This window comes from Hypomesus nipponensis, chromosome 19, assembly GCF_054491055.1.
Source record: "Hypomesus nipponensis isolate SF chromosome 19, ASM5449105v1, whole genome shotgun sequence".
NCBI classification, from domain to species: domain Eukaryota; kingdom Metazoa; phylum Chordata; class Actinopteri; order Osmeriformes; family Osmeridae; genus Hypomesus; species Hypomesus nipponensis.
The window spans coordinates 8,886,568-8,904,837 of NC_140379.1; the positions used below are offsets into that span (position 1 = coordinate 8,886,568).

General features: G+C 46.1%; 1 protein-coding gene across 1 annotated transcript; it reads right to left on the reverse strand.

Annotated features, from left to right (window-relative positions):
• Positions 1-9,937: 9,937 nt before the first annotated feature.
• LOC146246832 (apoptosis regulator BAX) lies at positions 9,938-12,986 on the reverse strand. Its single transcript, XM_084682961.1, has 6 exons — positions 12,734-12,986; positions 12,133-12,181; positions 11,807-11,968; positions 11,387-11,519; positions 10,849-10,953; positions 9,938-10,729 (listed from the first exon to the last, which is right to left on the reverse strand). The coding sequence occupies exons 1-6, from the start codon at positions 12,789-12,791 to the stop codon at positions 10,631-10,633; spliced, it is 606 nt and encodes a 201-aa protein (XP_084539087.1). The 5' UTR covers positions 12,792-12,986; the 3' UTR covers positions 9,938-10,630.
• Between the last annotated feature and the right edge of the window lie 5,284 nt (positions 12,987-18,270).

An 18,270-nucleotide genomic window follows, 5' to 3' on the forward strand; every position in this document is an offset into this window, starting at 1 on the left:
CATCTGTAACTCCACAAGTCATCTGGCAAGGGAGCCAACTCGAGATGTGTGTGTGTGTGTGTTGGTGCTGGTTCTTGTCTTGAGTAGAGTCCCCAGGAACATCTCCCAGGGAGATGTTGTGGTGAGTGGGCCATGCAACAAAAGACAGCAGTACAACTGTTGACATCTGCAAAACCAGGGCCTGGAAATACTGCATAAAACATTCACTCTCACACACACACACACACACATACATTCTCATCACTTAATTTGTGTTACTATCACTAGAAGGGCTCAGACTCCATCAGATCAGTAACGAGTTGCAGTTCTGTGCCGGTGGTTTGAAGTCTGTGTGACAGTTTTAGCAATCAACAAAGCAACATGCACACACACAGACAAACACAAGACCCAACACAGGTCTTTTGTGTGCCTGTGTGTGCGTGTGTGCGGAGGGAAACTGCTACAGGACAGTTGAAATTGTGTGTCTCTTGTGCTTCTAATCGATCAGCAGATTGCATTGATAAGGGATGAATGAGTAGACATGCCCCCCAGTCCCCTAGCCCCCCAATCCCCCAGCCCCCCCCCCCCCCATACACACACACACACCTCTTGTCGTGTCATCACTCTTGTCCTACAAGGTGTCTCACACCCTGCTAGCATGGGAGAGTGAGCGCGCTCGCCCACCATTGGTCCTCTCTCCTTGCATCACTGGGAGAGAGAGGAGAGAGACAGAGAGAAAGAGAGGGAGAGAGAGAGAGACAGAGGGAAAGAGAGGGAGAGAGAGAGAGAGGGAGAGAGAGAGGGAGAGAGAGAAAGAGAGAGAAAGAGGGGACAACAACAAAGTGGCAGATTCCTCACATAGCTTCCCTTGTTCATGGTCTGCTGCTGTTAGAGAAACGAGGGTGTCCCCTTCCTGGCAGTGGCCCAGATCTCTGCTCCTCTTTTATCTCCATTCACAGGCAGCTCCATGGTCTCCTCCATCCATCACAGCCGCCGTGCTGCGACCACCGGTAACAGGACACCACGCCGCTCCGCTGGCTTATTGTCTGCTGCCGGGGCCACCGAGGAGGGGTAGGGAGATTGGGGCGGTGTAAGGTGTGTGTGTGTGTGTGTGTGTGTGTGTGTGAGGGGGGTGGGGGGTGGGGGTGCACAAAGGGTGACCTCACACCTCTGCTACAGAGAAGGAAAGGAGAAAAAAGTAAATATGAGTTTCAGAGGTTCAGAGAGGAGGGTTGGGTAGACCAGAAGGTCGAGAGAGGAGGGGTAGGTAGACGAGAAGGTCGAGAGAGGAGGGTTAGGTAGAGCAGAAGGTCGAGAGAGGAGGGGTAGGTAGACGAGAAGGTCGAGAGAGGAGGGGTAGGTAGAGCAGAAGTTTCAGAGGGGAGGGTTGGGTAGAGCAGTAGTTCATGTATACGTGTGCGTGCATGCCTTTGTGTATACATGTGTACACACGTATGTGTGTGTTGTCCCGTTTTTCACAAAGGTGTGTTCAGCAGTGCTTTGATGTGAGCATGCCCCAGACTCTACCAGCCATATTGTGAGCACTTGTTCCATACATCCAGATCCCACACCCACCTGCAGAATGATTGTTCTTCCTATGACCGTGCTCCTGTTCTGGGTATCATGTCTGGCTGGGCAGACCCCCTCGCTGGATGCCTGGAGAAAGGTAGAGTAGGTGTAGAGCCGAACAGATAATTTAAATGTAAGAACATTCTTGAGGCTGTCTAGAGGATCAAGATTCTCATAGACTGGGATAGAATGCTACTCTCTCTCTACGTATTCTTATTCAAATGAGTGTTCCTTTGAAAACCTGAAACCCATATATCCAGTAGGTGTCCCAAAGTCTCCTGAGACTGCAGTTTTTCATTCGCAGGATTTGAATCCACATGTGAATATTTTATAGCTTCTACAGTCTCCATATTGGCCCGGCCTCACCAGCCTCTTCAACCAGCCCTGCTTCCATAGCCTCAATAGTCTGTCTGTCCTCTGTCTGCCCACTGGTCCCAGCCTCATCAGGCTGCTATTGTTCAACCACATCAATAGAACTTACATAACCATTATCAATCCCTTAAAAACATCTTTTGTGTTTTCTTGTATTTTGTTGAGTGGTTATTGAGAATGTTCTGTCAGGTTTCCTGCCCAGCAGAACACACAGAAACACAACAACAATGTTAACTGCATAGGTCAAGAACTGAATCTAGCTTCTGGTTAACCCTCTGTCTCTCTGTCGCTATCTTTATAGATCTCCTTCATTTTATTTCTCCTATTTTATTTCTCTCTCCAGTAAGACAGTCAGTCTGACATACAGTATAAACATACACAGCCAGCCAGCCAGCCAGCCAGACAGACAGGACTGTGAGTCCCACTGTGGATCATCTTAGTAATGAGGAGGCAAATCACTTTCTTAGAGCTTACTAAAAAGGATCCCTACTGGGACCTCCCGTCACACTTGCACACACACACACACACACACACACACACACACACACACACACACACACACACACACACACACACACACACACACACACTCACACACTCACACACACACACACCATGCCAGCCCCTGTCAACTGTATAACAACAATGCTGCCTTTACTTTATTGATCATCCTGAGAAGGCTGCAGGGTTTCACTGACTTGCCATTTCCCTGAAGTGTTTGAAGAATTGTTCTCCGTGTTTCTCACAGGTCTGTTGACTGACAGCCTCTGTCTTTCTCACTCTGGCTTCTCCCCCTCCTCCTCCACCAGATCACCCCTTCTCCTCACACTTCTTTCTTACCCCAGCTCCCCCTCTCCTCCTCCTCCAGTGCCTCCTTCGGCTCACCCCAACTCTTCCCTTCTCCCTCCTCTTCCTCACCCCCTTTCCTCCACCATCTCCTCCCCCTTCTTTTTCCTCCCTCCTCCTCCTCCTCCTCACCTCCCCCCTCTCCCCCTTCCTTTTACTCCAGCTCCTCACTCCAGCTCCTCCCTCCTCCTACAATACTCATCATGCTGGTGTCAGTCAAATCCTACTTTCCGTGCCATACATTAAAACAATCGTGAGGGGCAAAGGGACTGAGGGAAGGAGGCTCATGGCTGGGGGGTGGAAGCCAGGGCATGCAGGCTGGAGGCTGGGGCATGGAAGCAAGGTCTTGAGGCAGGAGGTTGAAGGCTGGTTCTGGATCAGGGCCTGGGTCTTGGCACCACATGATGTCACTCCTCTCCCTCCCCGACCAGAGTTCTCATGGGAAAAGTAACACTTCTTCTCTCTTCTCCCCTCCTTTCTGTTCTTCTTTTTCTTCTTCTTTTTCTTCTTCTCTTGCCATAAAGGACGAGCGAGCCATAACAGTAACAAGCGCGACGGCTCCCGTGTTTGATGTAGGCATGTTATCTGTGCTCAGGGGTTTTTTGTGTTCCATTCAGAGTATAAACGTGACCATTGAAGTGGGCCGCCTAGCCTTCCCCCGGCACAAAAGTCCCTCGCTAATTGCTGCCACATCAAATAAGCAGGAGCATCCCAAAAAGAAACCCTCATACTGACGGAGAAGGAAAAAAAAACATCAGACTATTCTTAAAGCTGGTTACTTCTTTTTTTTGTCATTTCCATCAAAGATTAGGTTTCTGGTTGGGAGGGGGGGTTATCACACAGGAAAGGCCTCTTCCCAGATTAGTTCTGCCCCTGCGGCCGCTGGCTATGTGATTGAGGAGCAGTCAGGCCAGTGGCTGCAGCCCCCTGCATTGTCTTGTTGCGACGAGCAGGAACGGGGAACTGTCAGTCAGGGGACAGGGGGCATGGTGGGGGGGTTGACTCAGAGCAGGGTAGAGAGAAGGGGGGGCTCAAGGGAGGGGGAAAAGGGACAAAGACAGAGCTGGAGTGTGGAACTACTGCCCTGGCTGTCACGCTCCACTGGCATGGGTGTCTCGGCCCTCCCCAACTCTCTCCGACCCACCCTTCTCTTCCCTTCTCCTCCTTTTTTCTCCCTTCACCTCTCTTTACTTCCTTGCTCCTCCTTACTCCTCTAATTCACCCATGCTCCACACTTCTCCTCCATTCTGCTTCCTTCTCCTTTCTCCGCACTCCTTCCATTTCATTGGCCTGATCCTTTCTCCAGTCTGGTCTGGTCAAGCTTGATCTGATGTTGTCTGGCTTGGCCTGGCTTAGTCTATGCTTTCTGGTCTTTTCTGGTCTGGTCTGGTGTGGTCTACCATGGTCTAGCCTAGTTTGGTCTGGTCTACTCTAGTCTACATTGTCTTGGTCCTGTCTGTAGTCTGGCCTGGCCCGTGTTCCGGTGCTGCACTGAACAGCCAAAAAAAGCTGTCACTCCAAAGGTCTTTTCAAAAAGTTCAAACGGGGCTTAAAAGTCACAGTCCATCTACCCCTCAAAGCCTGCTAAGATAAAGAGCCCATTGACCAGCTATACATTAGAAGTGTTTCTGCTACCCTCTCTCTCTCTCTCTCTCTCTCTCTCTCTCTCTCTCTCTCTCTCTCTCTCTGTTTCTCTATCTCGCTATCTCTCTCTCACTATCTCATCTCTCCCACACACATTCCTAGTGTTGTCTTTGGGGGCAGTGGCGTGGTTGTGAACCGTCCTCTCATACTCGCTTTGGATCCTGTCAAGGTCGCGACCCGGTAGTGTTAGGTGGCGGCCGGAGTGATGGGCAGCACCTTTCTGAGTGTCGGAAGGTCTTTGAAAGCAACTAGACAAACAGATCAGGTGGACCTGCTGCCATCCATCACCAGGGCTTAGACTGCATCACTGAACCACGCAGGCCTGCCACTCACTCGTAAGTAAGCTGTCGCTAGTTGGGTGTGTGGGTGTGGGAGGGGGGGGGCAGTAGGAGGAGGAGGAGGAAGGGGAGGAAAAGCAGAGAGGAGAAGATGGATGTGGGACGAATAAGGGAAGAGAAAGAGGAGGAAGATAAGAATGAAGAGGATGGGGGAAGATGAGAAGAGAGAAAAGGGCAGAGGAAGAGGAGGAGAAGAAAGGAGGAGAGGAAGGGGGGATGTAGTAAATCATGTGTGTAAAATGCCAGGCCTCGCTGTGTGCTGCCACCACGGCGTGTTGCGTGTTCCTTTGAACATGTCAGTGGTTGACCGAGGCAGGTTTAGGTTTCTCAGCTGACATTCATGTCGACGTGTATGCGTGTGTGTGTGTGTCTCTGTGTGTGTGAGACGGTCATTCAAGAGATCAGAGGCCCACGGGTGGTCAGACAGGGTGATATACTGTCCACTAGCGAACATGGAGTCCCCTCGCTCTCACAGCGCTCTCTAAATTTAGATGCAGTAAATATCCCAGTCATGTTGTCCCGCGTTGAAATCTGTGAATGTCGTTACGACCGACAGGTCAATAATCAGGAATAAAACATTAACGCCCCTCTTTTTGGAAGTCCAACGGCAGGCCAGCCATTACATGAGTGATAATCAATCTCTCTAGAATGTCTGTGGCAGTTGTAGCATAGTTGACCAGGGACAGATTCTTGCATGGAGCCTTAGGCCTTCTTAAGGTAACCTTACACTCAAAATATTATATTTACAGATATCCTTATACCTCAGAGGGCCTCGTGTGAGAGTCGGAAGCCAGGAGTGGTGCGTGGAATTAGCTATCCATCCACACATCCCCCAATCTTCCATCTTTTATGAGGCTCCTGGTCATGGGCAGCACCTAGCACCATTCCATGAGTCTTTTAAAGAGAGGATCTATCACTGTACTTCCAAGGTGTCTCACCTGCAAGTTTGTTTTGTTGTCTTCTCTTTAGGGTGGTCTTCTTGTGTACACATCTATAGGGCTGTGTAAATCCCTTTGTGCCCTCTTTCCTTTGCATGTGCAAAAGACCAGACAAATACAAATTTGAGTGGATTTAATGTTTCATTCCCTGCGGCCCTGACAGACAACAGAACCATCCACCTGCAGGGCTGGGGGCAGAGGGTTCAGGCCTCCCGAAGGGAAGCCCCCACCCCCTCAGCTCCAAGCCGGCCTGAAGCCCAGACAGAAGCTCGTTTCCCCCTCTTCTCTGTGCTGGAGCCCCCTGACCAGGCTGGTGCTCCTGTTCCCAGTGGGGTAACATTAGAACCAAATCCTGGAACAGTACCTTCCCAGCTGGCCAGGACCTGCACACACTGGCTGAATACAGCCTCACACTGGCAGCAAGCTTTGTTCCTCTCTCTCCCCTTCACCCTCCCCCATCTCCCTCTACCTCCCTCAGACTCCATTCAGATTCACAGGAGAGAGGGGGGAGAGAGATGGAAAAGGAGGGGAGGGGGCGGTTAGGAAACAGAGCACGAGAGAGATGCAGAGGTTCTGAGAAAAAGTCGGAGAGAGTAAGGGAGAGAGAGAAACAAAGAGAGAGAGAGAGAGAGAGAGAGAGAGAGAGAGAGAGAGAGAGAGAGAGAGAGAGAGAGAGAGAGAGAAAGAGAGAGAGAGAGAGAGAGAGGGAGAGAGAGAGAGAGAGAGAGAGAGAGAGAGAGAGAGAGAGAGAGAGAGAGAGAGAGAGAGAGAGAGAGAGAGAGAAAGAGAAAGAAGGAATGGAAGAGAGAATGAGCGAATAGGTGAATAGTTGTCCACTTTAACAAAGTAGCCCTGGAACAGACCATACTGGGCAAAACAGCTCTCTGCCAGGCTAAAACTGACCAGGCCAGGCCAGGCCAGGCCAAGACAGCTTAGACAATAAACCATCTAAAGGATTAGTCACGAGAAGAGGCTCTCATACCTTCATTCCCTGCTGTTTGTTTGCTCCTGTCATGGTTTCGGTCATTACACCTGTCTACACGTTGTCTACATGTTGTCTACACGTTGTCTACACAATGACAACATCAGTCTAATATAATCAGACAGACTGACCAGAGTTTAGCTAATGAGAGGTCAGACCCCCCCCCCCACTCCTCTGCCTCCCTACAGGCCTCCTCTCCAACTCCATTGGGCAGTGGGGGGCTGAGGGGGTTACAGGGGTGGGAGGTGAGGATTAAGGACACACAATGAGTTAAAGGTTGCCTCTCAGACGACATGGGAGTTGAAGGATCCCTCAGTGTTGATAATTTGTCTAGAATAACTGCTGTGGACCGCCAAGCTCTTTAAGAGTAGAGGAGGAGGGGTTGAAGAGAGGGGGAGAGAGGGAGCAGATAGAGCGAGTGAGAGAGAAGGAAAGGGAGTGGAGAGAACAAGCATAGAGAGTAATAGAGGAAAGGAGAAGGGAGAGAGAGAGTGAGTGGGGGGTGTAGGAGGAGAAAAAGAGAAAGAACTAGAAAGAGAGAGGAAAGTGAGAGGGGCAAAGAAAGGGAAGAGAGAGAGGGAGGCTCCTCACACTGCAGTCCTAAAAGAGCCCAGGAAGGGTGGTCTTTGGTCTGGGGGGGTCTAGAGGGGGGTGTAGGAGCGTTGATGTGGAGGGCCCTCGCTGTCAGAAAGGAATCTGGAGTGAGTGGTGTTGAACAGGGGCTCAGCCCTCCAGCAGGTCTGCACTCATACACCTAAGAAGGATATTTATACATTGTCTCGCAAAGTCCACAGCTTTTCTCCTCCTCTGTGTTTTGAAATGTGGTTCAAAGACCTGTTGGGTAAAAACCTGGGCAGACTATTTAGCTTTCAGTCCTCATCGTGTGCTGTGCTGTGCTGTCTGCTGAACTGAATGACCCCGACCCCAAACTGGAGTTGAACAGGTCTCATATTAATGGTGTTCAATAACTTATTCTTAAAACCTTCTCTCGTTAAGTTTTATTTCTGTGAAGCCTTTCTTTGTAAAAAAACATTATTAAATATGATAACATTAAAACTGTAATCTCTGTTGGAATGTGAAAACAGTCTGTGTAAAATCAATCACAACTTGCCGTTTAGGAGTCACCTGTTGCTGACTTCCATTGCGAGCCTTCTCATGAAGGCTGACAAACAACAGAACACTGCTCTCTAGTGGTCAATAAGGACATGTGCAGGGTCCTGTGGTTTAGAGCTGGGCACTGAGCAGAGCTGGAAACTCACCCAGTGAGAGAGGCACAGAGAACAGGCATCCTTACAGCTGACATCAAGCTCCTCGCAGCCCGACCCACCAGACGCATGAAGCACCACATGGAAAAACATTTCTTTTGTTTATTCATTCATTCATTTGCTCGTTCAAGCAATCACATGGTCACGCAATCATTCGTTGATGCGATAATTTGCTCATTCATTCATTAACATAATGCCACATTGTTTCAAGGGATATCTTCTGGGTCGTGTTGAGTCTCATAATGTCACATAAACCACATGTCACTGTATAAACCACCTGTAACTGTCCTATGAACCTCATACTGGATGAAACATACTTTACAGTTTCCGTGAGGGACACCTGCTACTCTGAGGCCTCAGGAGCGGATCTGTACGTCAGGAGGTGAAGTAAGAGTGTTGATAAGGGGGTTTGTGTAAAGAGGGGAGACTTTCGACCTGCTGTGGGCTGTAGCCATATGTCTACCTGTGGGGGGGGTTCATCACAAGCAGTAAAAACACCTCTCTGACAACCTCTCAAACCAGCGACAACTGTTTGAAACGTTCTGTTGTAATTCAGTATTTCTACACACTGATCAGGCTGGACAGAAGGTACACATTAGGTAATACAATGAGAAGAAGTAACTTAATTGGGCCCTTTCCCATAGTATATTTGTACCAGCTCTGTGTCAAATCTATATTGTTAGCCTGCTCTGTGTGCAGCAACTGTGTGGCAGTCTTTCCTCGTTACTTGAGAGAGCAGGTGGGCCTGTGCTGTTAGTATACACGAGTGCTGGATGTGTTTGTTCTCACTATCAGGCCCATGCCATTCACCTCAGCCAATAGGTGGGTGTGTGTATGGCGGGTGGGCGAGGGTTACACCACAACACCCTTGACAATTCTGTAGTCGAACACGTCCTCCATTTGTTCATTGCCATGGTGATCCACAGTCCCTTTGAAGTTCCTCTGGTGATAACCATTAACCTTTGTGACATGGGCACAGGGGTTACTGAGGGTAGCGGTGACGGCAGTCGTACAGGATCTTGACCTATATCACAAAGACTGCATTTACTGTGCCTCACAATGTAGGAGCACTGGTCCAGGGTCAGGTCCCAGTTTGTCTAAACATTCATTTCATTCAAGTTAATGTTGACAAACTATTTCCAGTTCAAGCAGACTGTGTGAATCAAGTCTGTGTCTACCTGACAATGGTACTAGATGGGTTTAGACTGTCACTGAGTTACATCATAAAGTCTTAACTTCATACTGAGCAGTGGATATAGCTTCTATTTTCTCTTGTGTCATCCTGACTTTATCACTCTTTCCTTCTCTTTTTCAATCCCTTCTTCTTTCATCATTGCAGGGCTGGGGTCCACAGGTGTCTGTACACAGCTGGTGGAGCTGGAGCAGGGTCAAACAGATGGACCAGGAGACTAGGGTCAGACAGATGGACCAGGAGACTAGGGTCAGACAGATGGACCAGGAGAGGAGAGAAGTGTGTACAGGTGACAAAATGTCCTGAAGGCTGGAAATTACTCTGAGCCCAAGCCAACACACACAAACCTGGGACATGAGTGGTGGACAGAAATAATGTTGTCACATTCCAGGCTGCACACTGCTCTGCTGCAGCTGTGCTAACACTGGGGGGAACCCAGGTGACTTTTAGAACATGTACATACAGGTCAATCAATACTAATTCCCACTGAACCAAACAACAAGTGTAACTCCTCCTTCCTGATGTTATGATTATGGTGATGCAAGCCTGACAGATAAGTTTAATACACAGCTGTGTTAAGGTTTGAGTTTACAACCCTAACGGATGATGTCACTCTGGGAACAGGGCATGCTCAACTCTCATGAAGATATCACCAGTAGTGCCCGGAAAAAACGTGTGGGTAGTTCCTGTAGTTAAATGTGTGACATCTAGTGGTTGGAATTCTAAAATATGAGTACTGAGTAAAATATGAGTATTGAGTACTTGACCCCCCCCCCTCTCCCCACACACAAACAGGCAGACACCAACCGATCTAAAAGGTACAGGATCTTTATTGGAGACATACCATCATGCATTTTAGTGAGGCGGTTGCAGGGGCGCAACCACCACTGCCATGACCAAGTGTACAAAATCAGAAAGGAGGTATTTGGGTTTGTCCCATTTACATTTACATCAACACGCAACACAATCAACGTCTCACAATGAAGATTAGCGCCATTATAGTTATTATTTTCTTCTGTTGAACAAGAGCTGAATTTCATTAAAACACAATTGACAATAAATATAATCCCCAGGTCATAGTCGGTAAACAGCGTTTCCAGAAACAGTAGAAACAAGTATTTTCTTGGTTTTTAAGACAGTTTATCTTGGTCCTGATGCAAACTCTCCCAGGTCTAACTACTACACCTATTGAAGCCCCTTTAGAGATCAAATTATTATAAATTCATCCTAAACATTTACAACATATACAAAATCAGCTTGCTGGAGTGGTGTGTCTGTGTGTGCCCAGGCGGTGGGGAAATTGGTTGGGCATGGATTCCACCCTACCTCCCACCTTCCCCTATCACTTAAAAAAAATAACTGACCACCTAGAAGAGGCCTACAACAGGAGGAAGGATGTTCTTCCAAAGTTCTACCAGAACATTCAAACTAAGTCTCTCTTTGCCAACCGAGGTGCACAATGTAAAGGCACTGAGAACTCTGCAAGGTCACGTCCTGTGATGACCTCAGTGGGTTTTCCTCCAGTAAATCATGGCAACCACAAATGCTGCAGCAGCCACAAGGGAGGCGGTCCTCCAGGTCCATATGGTGCTCACCACGCCCCTCTACAGGCAGACAGCAAAGGTATATTTTAGGTTGTGTGTGTATACTGACCCAGCCTTCCTAGTGTCTGTGTGTGTGTGTGTGTGTGTGTGTGTGTGTATGTATATACACATATACTGACCCAGCCCCCTTGCTGTCTGATCCAGCCATAGATGTTTTCTCTAATAAACTGGAGAACCCAGCAGATGATGCGTCTGATGATGTCAAAGTGATTTTGCGTCAGTGCCTGGGGAGGAGAAACACAATCATAATCACTCCTGCTACCAGGGTCCTACATCCACCCCTTTATCAGAAGGAATGCTACCATCGTCTGGCTAACAAGGGAAATTAGAAGGTTCCAGAATGATCTCTCACAAACCACACACAGAAAACTTCAAATCTCTTTAAGCTATGCTGTTTACGTTTCCTTGGCAAACTTCACTTTGACATTTTCTCTTTCGAATTCCAGCATCTTTAAAGGGCTTTTAGAAACCAAGGTGGCTCTTGGAGAGCCGCTTTCCTCTGTTTTAACTGTGATCCAGTTTACCTGATCCTAATAATTATCTGGTTGATCATCTGAATCAGGTTCCATCATGTGCACTTCTAGCCAGCTGAGAGAGTGAGATGTATCTGAGCCTGTTTGTCTGCCAGTGGACACACTGATCATTGCAGTAACATACATTGTAGATGAGCCGGTAAGCCAGGTGAAAGAGGGCGACCACTCTGCCCCAGTTAATGCCATCTGTGAAGATGCTCCTTGCCACCTTGAAGAAGACATCCTGAGCACAGTTGGCTTGCACTGTGCCAATTAACCTATTAGAGAAAAGACATGTGACATCCTCTCCTCAAGCAGCCATTAAAAACAGAAGACACGTCCGAATGAAGACCTGGCGGGTGGGATCTACACACCGGCTCTTCAGGTTAGTCTGGTCACACAACAATGGGACCTGAATGGAACAATGGCCTCAAACACGAAGTAGGGTGATCAGACCTACAACTACGGCTTATCGACTGTTGCTATATTGATAATGTATATCCAGAAGACGCGGGCAGTCCGCCGGGTATCCCTGGAACCCCCTCTGCCATGGCAAACAACTTACCGTTGCAACTCTACGTTGTTGTTGAGTTCGTCCGCAATTTTCAGCAGCTGGCCCACAACCTCTTTGATCTCGGGGTCCTGGAGCTCGTTGGGGCGCCCCCCCAGGTCCTCAGGGGACAGCCGTCTGTCAGGATGCTCAGAGGTGATCCTACCCACCACATACCTGCACACCGGACACCAGAAGAGGCAGGTCAGGGCCTGTGTCCACTACATCCACCTTGCGTGTACGAGCAGAGAAAACCACTCACTAGGGTACTCAAAATGGGCCATTGTTGATAATGATCGTGTGAGTATTGATTGAAATGGTTAGTAAAAAGGTTTGATTACCCTCTTAGAACAATTGCTCCTTGTTCCATAATTTGGTCATCAACGACATCTGGAATAAAGATATTAACAATTAGTCATCAATAAACCTGATTTGGAGGTTTGACTGGAAAAGACAACTCATGCTTATTTCCTGGAAGCTGAAGGTCTATGCCTTGTCTGGTTCTGTAAGAACTCTAATGCTTACATACTGGCCAACCCGTCACTAATACAGATAGCCATGAGCTGAAGAAATTAGTGTGACGTCACGGGGCATTCCCATAGTATTTTCACTACTTCAGAATTTGGGACAGCAGTCCCCAGAGAGAACAATATCAATATAAAACCGTGTAGGCCTAATATATATTCGGTTGAGAACTAAATGTGTATAAACCAGATCTTATTACTGTAAGTGAACAACTTCAAAAGTGAGACATTGTGTCCCTATTTCAAGTTAGCCTACAGTTTTCCAGTTGTCGGCCTATCTCGTTCAAAGTATTTAAAATTGACAACTAGACCGATTCGCTCTCTAGCATGAAACCACCAATATTATCCAATAAATCAAATCAACATTTAAGTTTCTGATAACTTTAAACAAAATACGCGATCATTATAAATAATTTACCTTCGCCGCCGACAGCACCGAGTTCTTCCTCGTCCCCTACTTCTCGGGCGTCTGCCATTGACGGTAGTTTCTCTCCTACCGCCGTGTCGGACCGGTCGTGAGTTACTAGCCTACAGAGTGGCTACTACCGGTAGACAGTCAGTTATTTAACCTAAGGTACATGTACCCTATTAATAAGTAGATACTTTCATTGACTTTTAGAAGAACTTGTCCGAGGAGTCGCCTATTTACTCCCAAGTTACTAACACGGAAATGAATCTCATGAGGGAGTTAACCAGTGAGAAGTAGCCGTTGATGAAACTGCGCCTCGTGTGGACTGTTATTAAAGTGAGTTTGGACTAGGACTTCTAGAATATCACAGACAAATAAAATTAAAACAAAAGTAGCAGTCAAACAGTGATTCAGATGTCTGGATTAGAAGTCGTGTGCTTGTCAACCTTCAACCTAAAACCTTGTTTTGAATTATTATGTAGCCCTAACAAGACGTAGGCCTAGGCTATTCTAAAACACTTTTAAAACTCTTAGAAACTCGCCAAAGGCGATTGGCTGGAATATGATTGCTAGAATATAATTGTCTGAATATGAGGGCCACTCCAATATCGGAAATTGACATTCCACTGACGGAGCTTTCTGTGTTGCTAAACTCTCATAAGATCTAACCAGCTTGTATTAGAGTGTATGGCTGCCTATAGGCTATAGCCTCCCGCCTCATGCCTTCCCGTCTCATGCCCTCCCGTCTCATGCCCTCCCGCTTCATGCCCTCCCGTCTCATGCCTCTACTTTTCAAAATAAAAGCTCGTCTGGTCCGCTATTTCTCCTTCCTACTTTGATGTACGCGTTTTTTTTGCTAGACTATACAAACTAAAATCAATTCTACGGCTGCAGCCTGGGAGGCCCGGTTGAGTTTAGGCGTCACAACGACGGTTGAGGTTAGGATTAGTTTAAGGCCAGGAGTCGTAGCAGAGGTCGAGGTGAAGGTTAGGCACAACCACGGCGGTTGGGGGACAATGATGGGTGTTCTTTTTTTTTTTTTAAGACACTGATATGTCCTAGGCTACCTTAAGGAAAATCACAAAAAGAAACCATCAAAGTCTGCACCATAAATTGCTTTAGGTAACGTTAGCTAATATTCGCTAGCAAATGTCAACATAAAACGCTGATGCAGTTTTAAATGAAGGTCATCGCAGGTTTCATCAAATATCCTAGGCCTATATGTTAACATCAGGGACAGAACAATAACATCAAGAAATCAGCAAATAATATAGGCCTGATAAAAAGTTTTTTAATGTATTGCAACAAACGTGCTCACGAACTAACCTTTAACTCCATTCGTAAAATAATTCGCGATTTAGTAGGCTATTTTTGACCCTCTGAATTTACCGTTGGACAGCTTGAGCATGAGACGGGAGAGCATGAGGCGGGAGAGCATGAGACGGGAGGCTGCAAGCTGCAGGCTGCAGCCATACCCATCTCTGTTAATAGGGGACAACAGTTAAAAAAATTGTAGGCTAGCCTACATTTAACATAAAAATGTAACCCTATTTCAGGATTAGAAACAGAGTGCCAATAGATGTCGCTGTCTAACCTGAATTTCATCTCCTTTTCCGTCTAGCCTACTGAAGGCTTGTCTGAGAAAGTTGGACGCCAGTCTTCTTTCCCTTGTTGTATGCTATGACATCAACAAGGTGGGTTAATCAGCTTATCAGTAAATATTTATGTCAACAAGGCATTTACTCAACCCTGAAAAACAGCATTACAGCGAATACAAACGAATAATCACACACGTTCTTGTTCCATACCATACCACAGGACTAAAGGTTATAATTTACAGTGTTAAGTGCAGGTCAGAGGTCCAGGTGCAGGTGTGTCTTAATGGGACATTTGACGTTTGTAAATGACTCAAACACCCCTGGAACAGACTGGTCTTCATTAATCAAAAATATGTATTGGTGTATAATAAAGTATCCCCCTTCCCACACACACACTCATACCACCACCACCACCCACTCCATTCTCTTTCCTTCTGTGTGAGAAAATGTCATCCCTGCAGTGGGACAGTTAGCAGCCTGTTTTAAATTTAGCCATGTCATGACAGGATGCTGGTTTGGGTTGTGGGGGTGTTTTGGTGTGTGGGAGTGGGGGTGGTGGGGGTGGGGGTGGGGGTGGTGGGGGTGTAGTTGCAGCAGGAAGGGAACAGTCCCTAGGAAATTGATATTACTAAATACATCATCTAACTTCTGCTATATGAAATTCCTAAACTCAATGTACAAATATACCTTTGGCTCAAGCCCTCGTCTTTTCTGCAGTTATTCTTAAATACCAAATTTTTAAACATATATTTCAACTGCTCTGTCAAACCATTGTGATAAGTTTGACAATATTAACATGGGGAAGGTTGTATCTCTTCCTTCTGTTCTTGTGTGACAAGTATAGAAGGGAGAGGAGGAGGAAGTAGGAGGGGGAGGAGGGTTGAGTGGGTCCAAGGTCAAGTTGAAAACATGGGAGAAAGCGTTTCTGTTCTGAATAATCTCATTTCAATTGGAGTTTTATGGTGTCCTCCCTTTCCGCTAAATCCTTTTCCCTCTTCCTACCCCCACCCCCCCACACACACACACACACACACACACACACAGTCATGCCAGAGTATTTTCATTTATACATAGAAATGTGTTCCATATCATATATAATGAATGCCATTTCTCTCCCCGACACAATTATGATTTGGTCACTGTAATTGCTCACCTCATCATTAATCTTTTACCAATTCACTCAGTTGTTATTATGAGCCCATATACAATACACAACACCAGTCCCTCAGATTAACATTCAGTTACTGATATGCCAACAGCAAATGTTTTTCCTTTCCTCCAGCTGCTTATCCTACTCCACGAAGTGCGGTAACTGAATAAGTTGGTGTACTATAAAGCCAAATACATACAGTGATGCATGTTTGAAGGAGAGGGAGGAAGAGAGAGATTTGTTGTGAGTGTGTATGCACGTGTGTCTGTTTGCATAAGTGTGTGTTTTACGTGGGAACAGCAAAACAGAACACATGGTTTCCATTCAAGTAGAGACTTCCTGTTGGTGCTGTTACGTAAACTAAGAGTACACTATTAGAAAAAGGCTCGAATAAGACATCAACTTCTTGTGTGTGTTTAGGGCAAATGTTTCTTTAATACTATTACCATCCCATTGAATACAGTTCTCTTGATTTTTAGGGGGGCTGTTTTAACTGTCAAGGGTGTGCTTAATTAACACTTTCTGATTCCTCCTCTGCAGTTAGATATATGTTTTAAATAAATTGGAAGCTTGGTAAGATTGTTTCTTTCTAGATAATTACAGTCCATTGTTTATCAGTGTTTTAAGTAGAACCCAGAGAATGTTTGAAGAATGTATGGGCACATTCTTAATGAATGAGTTCTATGGAGAACCATCCATAACCCATCCATAGGTTTCGGAAGTCGCCTTTCTTAAAAGGGGCTAGATACATTAATCTGAGTACACAGACAACTCAGTTGTTTAATATCCAATAGAGGATTAAGAAGTAAGAAATAATGATCTAAATATGAAGGGTAATAAACACATGGAAATGTTTGTAGGCTGTACTCCCAGAAATATAACCTGTGAAAGCTACCTGTAAGTTGTCTGACATGTAATTTTGAATAAATAGACATAGATAGATTGCCAGACCAACCACTGGCAACCATAAACTATGTTGTTGTTATTGTGTTCTAACCACTCATGTTATGAGGTACACAGCCAGAGCCAACAAGTGTGTGAGACCTGAAGTAGTAAATTGTCCACTTTGCCCATTTGAGTTGTGAAGTAGATCAGTCTTTCCGTAATGGGAAGTGTCTACCAGCAGTTCCAGCCGGGTGCTAGATACTTAAATACTTGTTAAAAGACAGGGTGTGGTTGGTAACCTGATACCCAGGTGTTATGTATTGTGTGGAAGAGGGGGGAGACAAGTTGAAAACCAATCTCCTGCTCTTAAAAAAACAGGTGTATAAAGAGGACAAACTGGATTTGTTCTTGTACCTGTGCAGGGATCACCCACACACCTTAAACCTGAATGTATTGTTGACACACGCACGGTCTACGGGATCCTAGTTTCCGTTAATAAAAAGTAGTTTTTGTCCCTGGATAAAGAAGTCCAAGGGGCACATGGATGATAATGATGACTTTCTCTTGTTCATAGCTGACCTTATTCTCCATGGGACCTTTCCCTACCCCATCCTATTCACAAATGGTCAGCCTTGTGTAAGTAAAATGTGTTAGGGAAAAGTATTCTGAAAGACTCATCATTATTTGCATACAGTCTGTGATCTCGTGCAAGTTCAGTGGCTGAGCGCTCAGATAGCAAGGGAAGCCCAGACCTCTGGGGGAAAAACCTGTTTAAGCAAATGTATTTTTTGAATTTGATACAGTTTAGCCCCAGCCCTAGCATAAGACCTAGATCCAGACCTCGCCTCTGCAGCCCCAGCACCAGCTCCAGCCAGGGCCTGTCCGACCCAATAAACAAGCTAAACATTTCTTTGTTGGGTCGGCCCCCCAAAAAAACATTAGTAGAAAAATGTTTTTGCCAATTAAAGAGCCCCCCTACACAATTTTGGTTTAGGGCCCCCAAAACCATAGGGCTGGCCCTGGCTCAGGGTTAGTCATAAACTATTTCCAACTTCAACCCAATATAGTGTGATATGGCCCTGATCTCAGATTAAAATATCTAAGATAAAATCAGCTGTAAAGGGTTTATTATGATGAAGGTCAAACTAATGCTGCTATAATCTGTAGGGTGATTGGTTGTCATGATTTGAACTGGACAGGAGATTAGTTCTGGTCTTAGTGTTAAAAGGATCTTATGGAAACGGATGGTCGCTCAGGGGTACATCTGAACATCATCCGTATGCCCTTTTCCAGTTGCTACACGCCTTTGGGAATGTTATAAGGAGGAGTCAACTCAGGTGCATGTGTTGTCAGAGTCGCATTCTAGTTGAGTCCAAGCCAGGAACTAGAAATCCGATCAGAATCGGATCACATATCAATTTAAATTCTTCAGGTAGATTGGTCAGCCTATATACTCAAAATCTCGCCATATGCTGAGTTTATGGCATTCATATGATTTTATATAGTCTTGTATAGGAAGTAGCCTACGAGACAGGCTGATATGAGTTTCAGAGGTGAGCAGCGCGTTAGAGGAGGGGGAGGTTGGTAGTTCCGCGGTGCTCCTGGACAATTACACATCTTCTATTGTCTGTCGTGACACAAGGTAATGTTTCATTTTTTAAATTATATTTGATTCTTTATGGGGTGGTGGTGGGTTAAAATAAAACCTGCACATGTAATGTAACTAATCTTCTTTCATTTGTAAGATTTTCTTCAGCGGAATCTTATCAACGTTGTACTTGTTATAGACCTAGGCCGGGTTTCCCAGATTCGTTAAGAAGCTCTTAACGCTGAGAGTTTATAGAACGCTCTTATAACGCTCCTATAGAAGCTCTTAGCGTTAAGAGCTTCTTAACGAATCTGGGAAACCCGGC

Coding starts and splice junctions, on each gene's coding strand:
- LOC146246832 (XM_084682961.1), bottom strand. CDS start 12,791: ATGGCAGACGCCCGAGAAGTAGGGGACGAGGAAGAACTCGGTGCTGTC. Junction 12,182..12,733: donor CGGTGCTGTCGGCGGCGAAG/GTAAATTATTTA, acceptor TCTTTATTCCAG/ATGTCGTTGATGACCAAATT. Junction 11,520..11,806: donor AACAACGTAGAGTTGCAACG/GTAAGTTGTTTG, acceptor TTTCTCTAATAG/GTTAATTGGCACAGTGCAAG.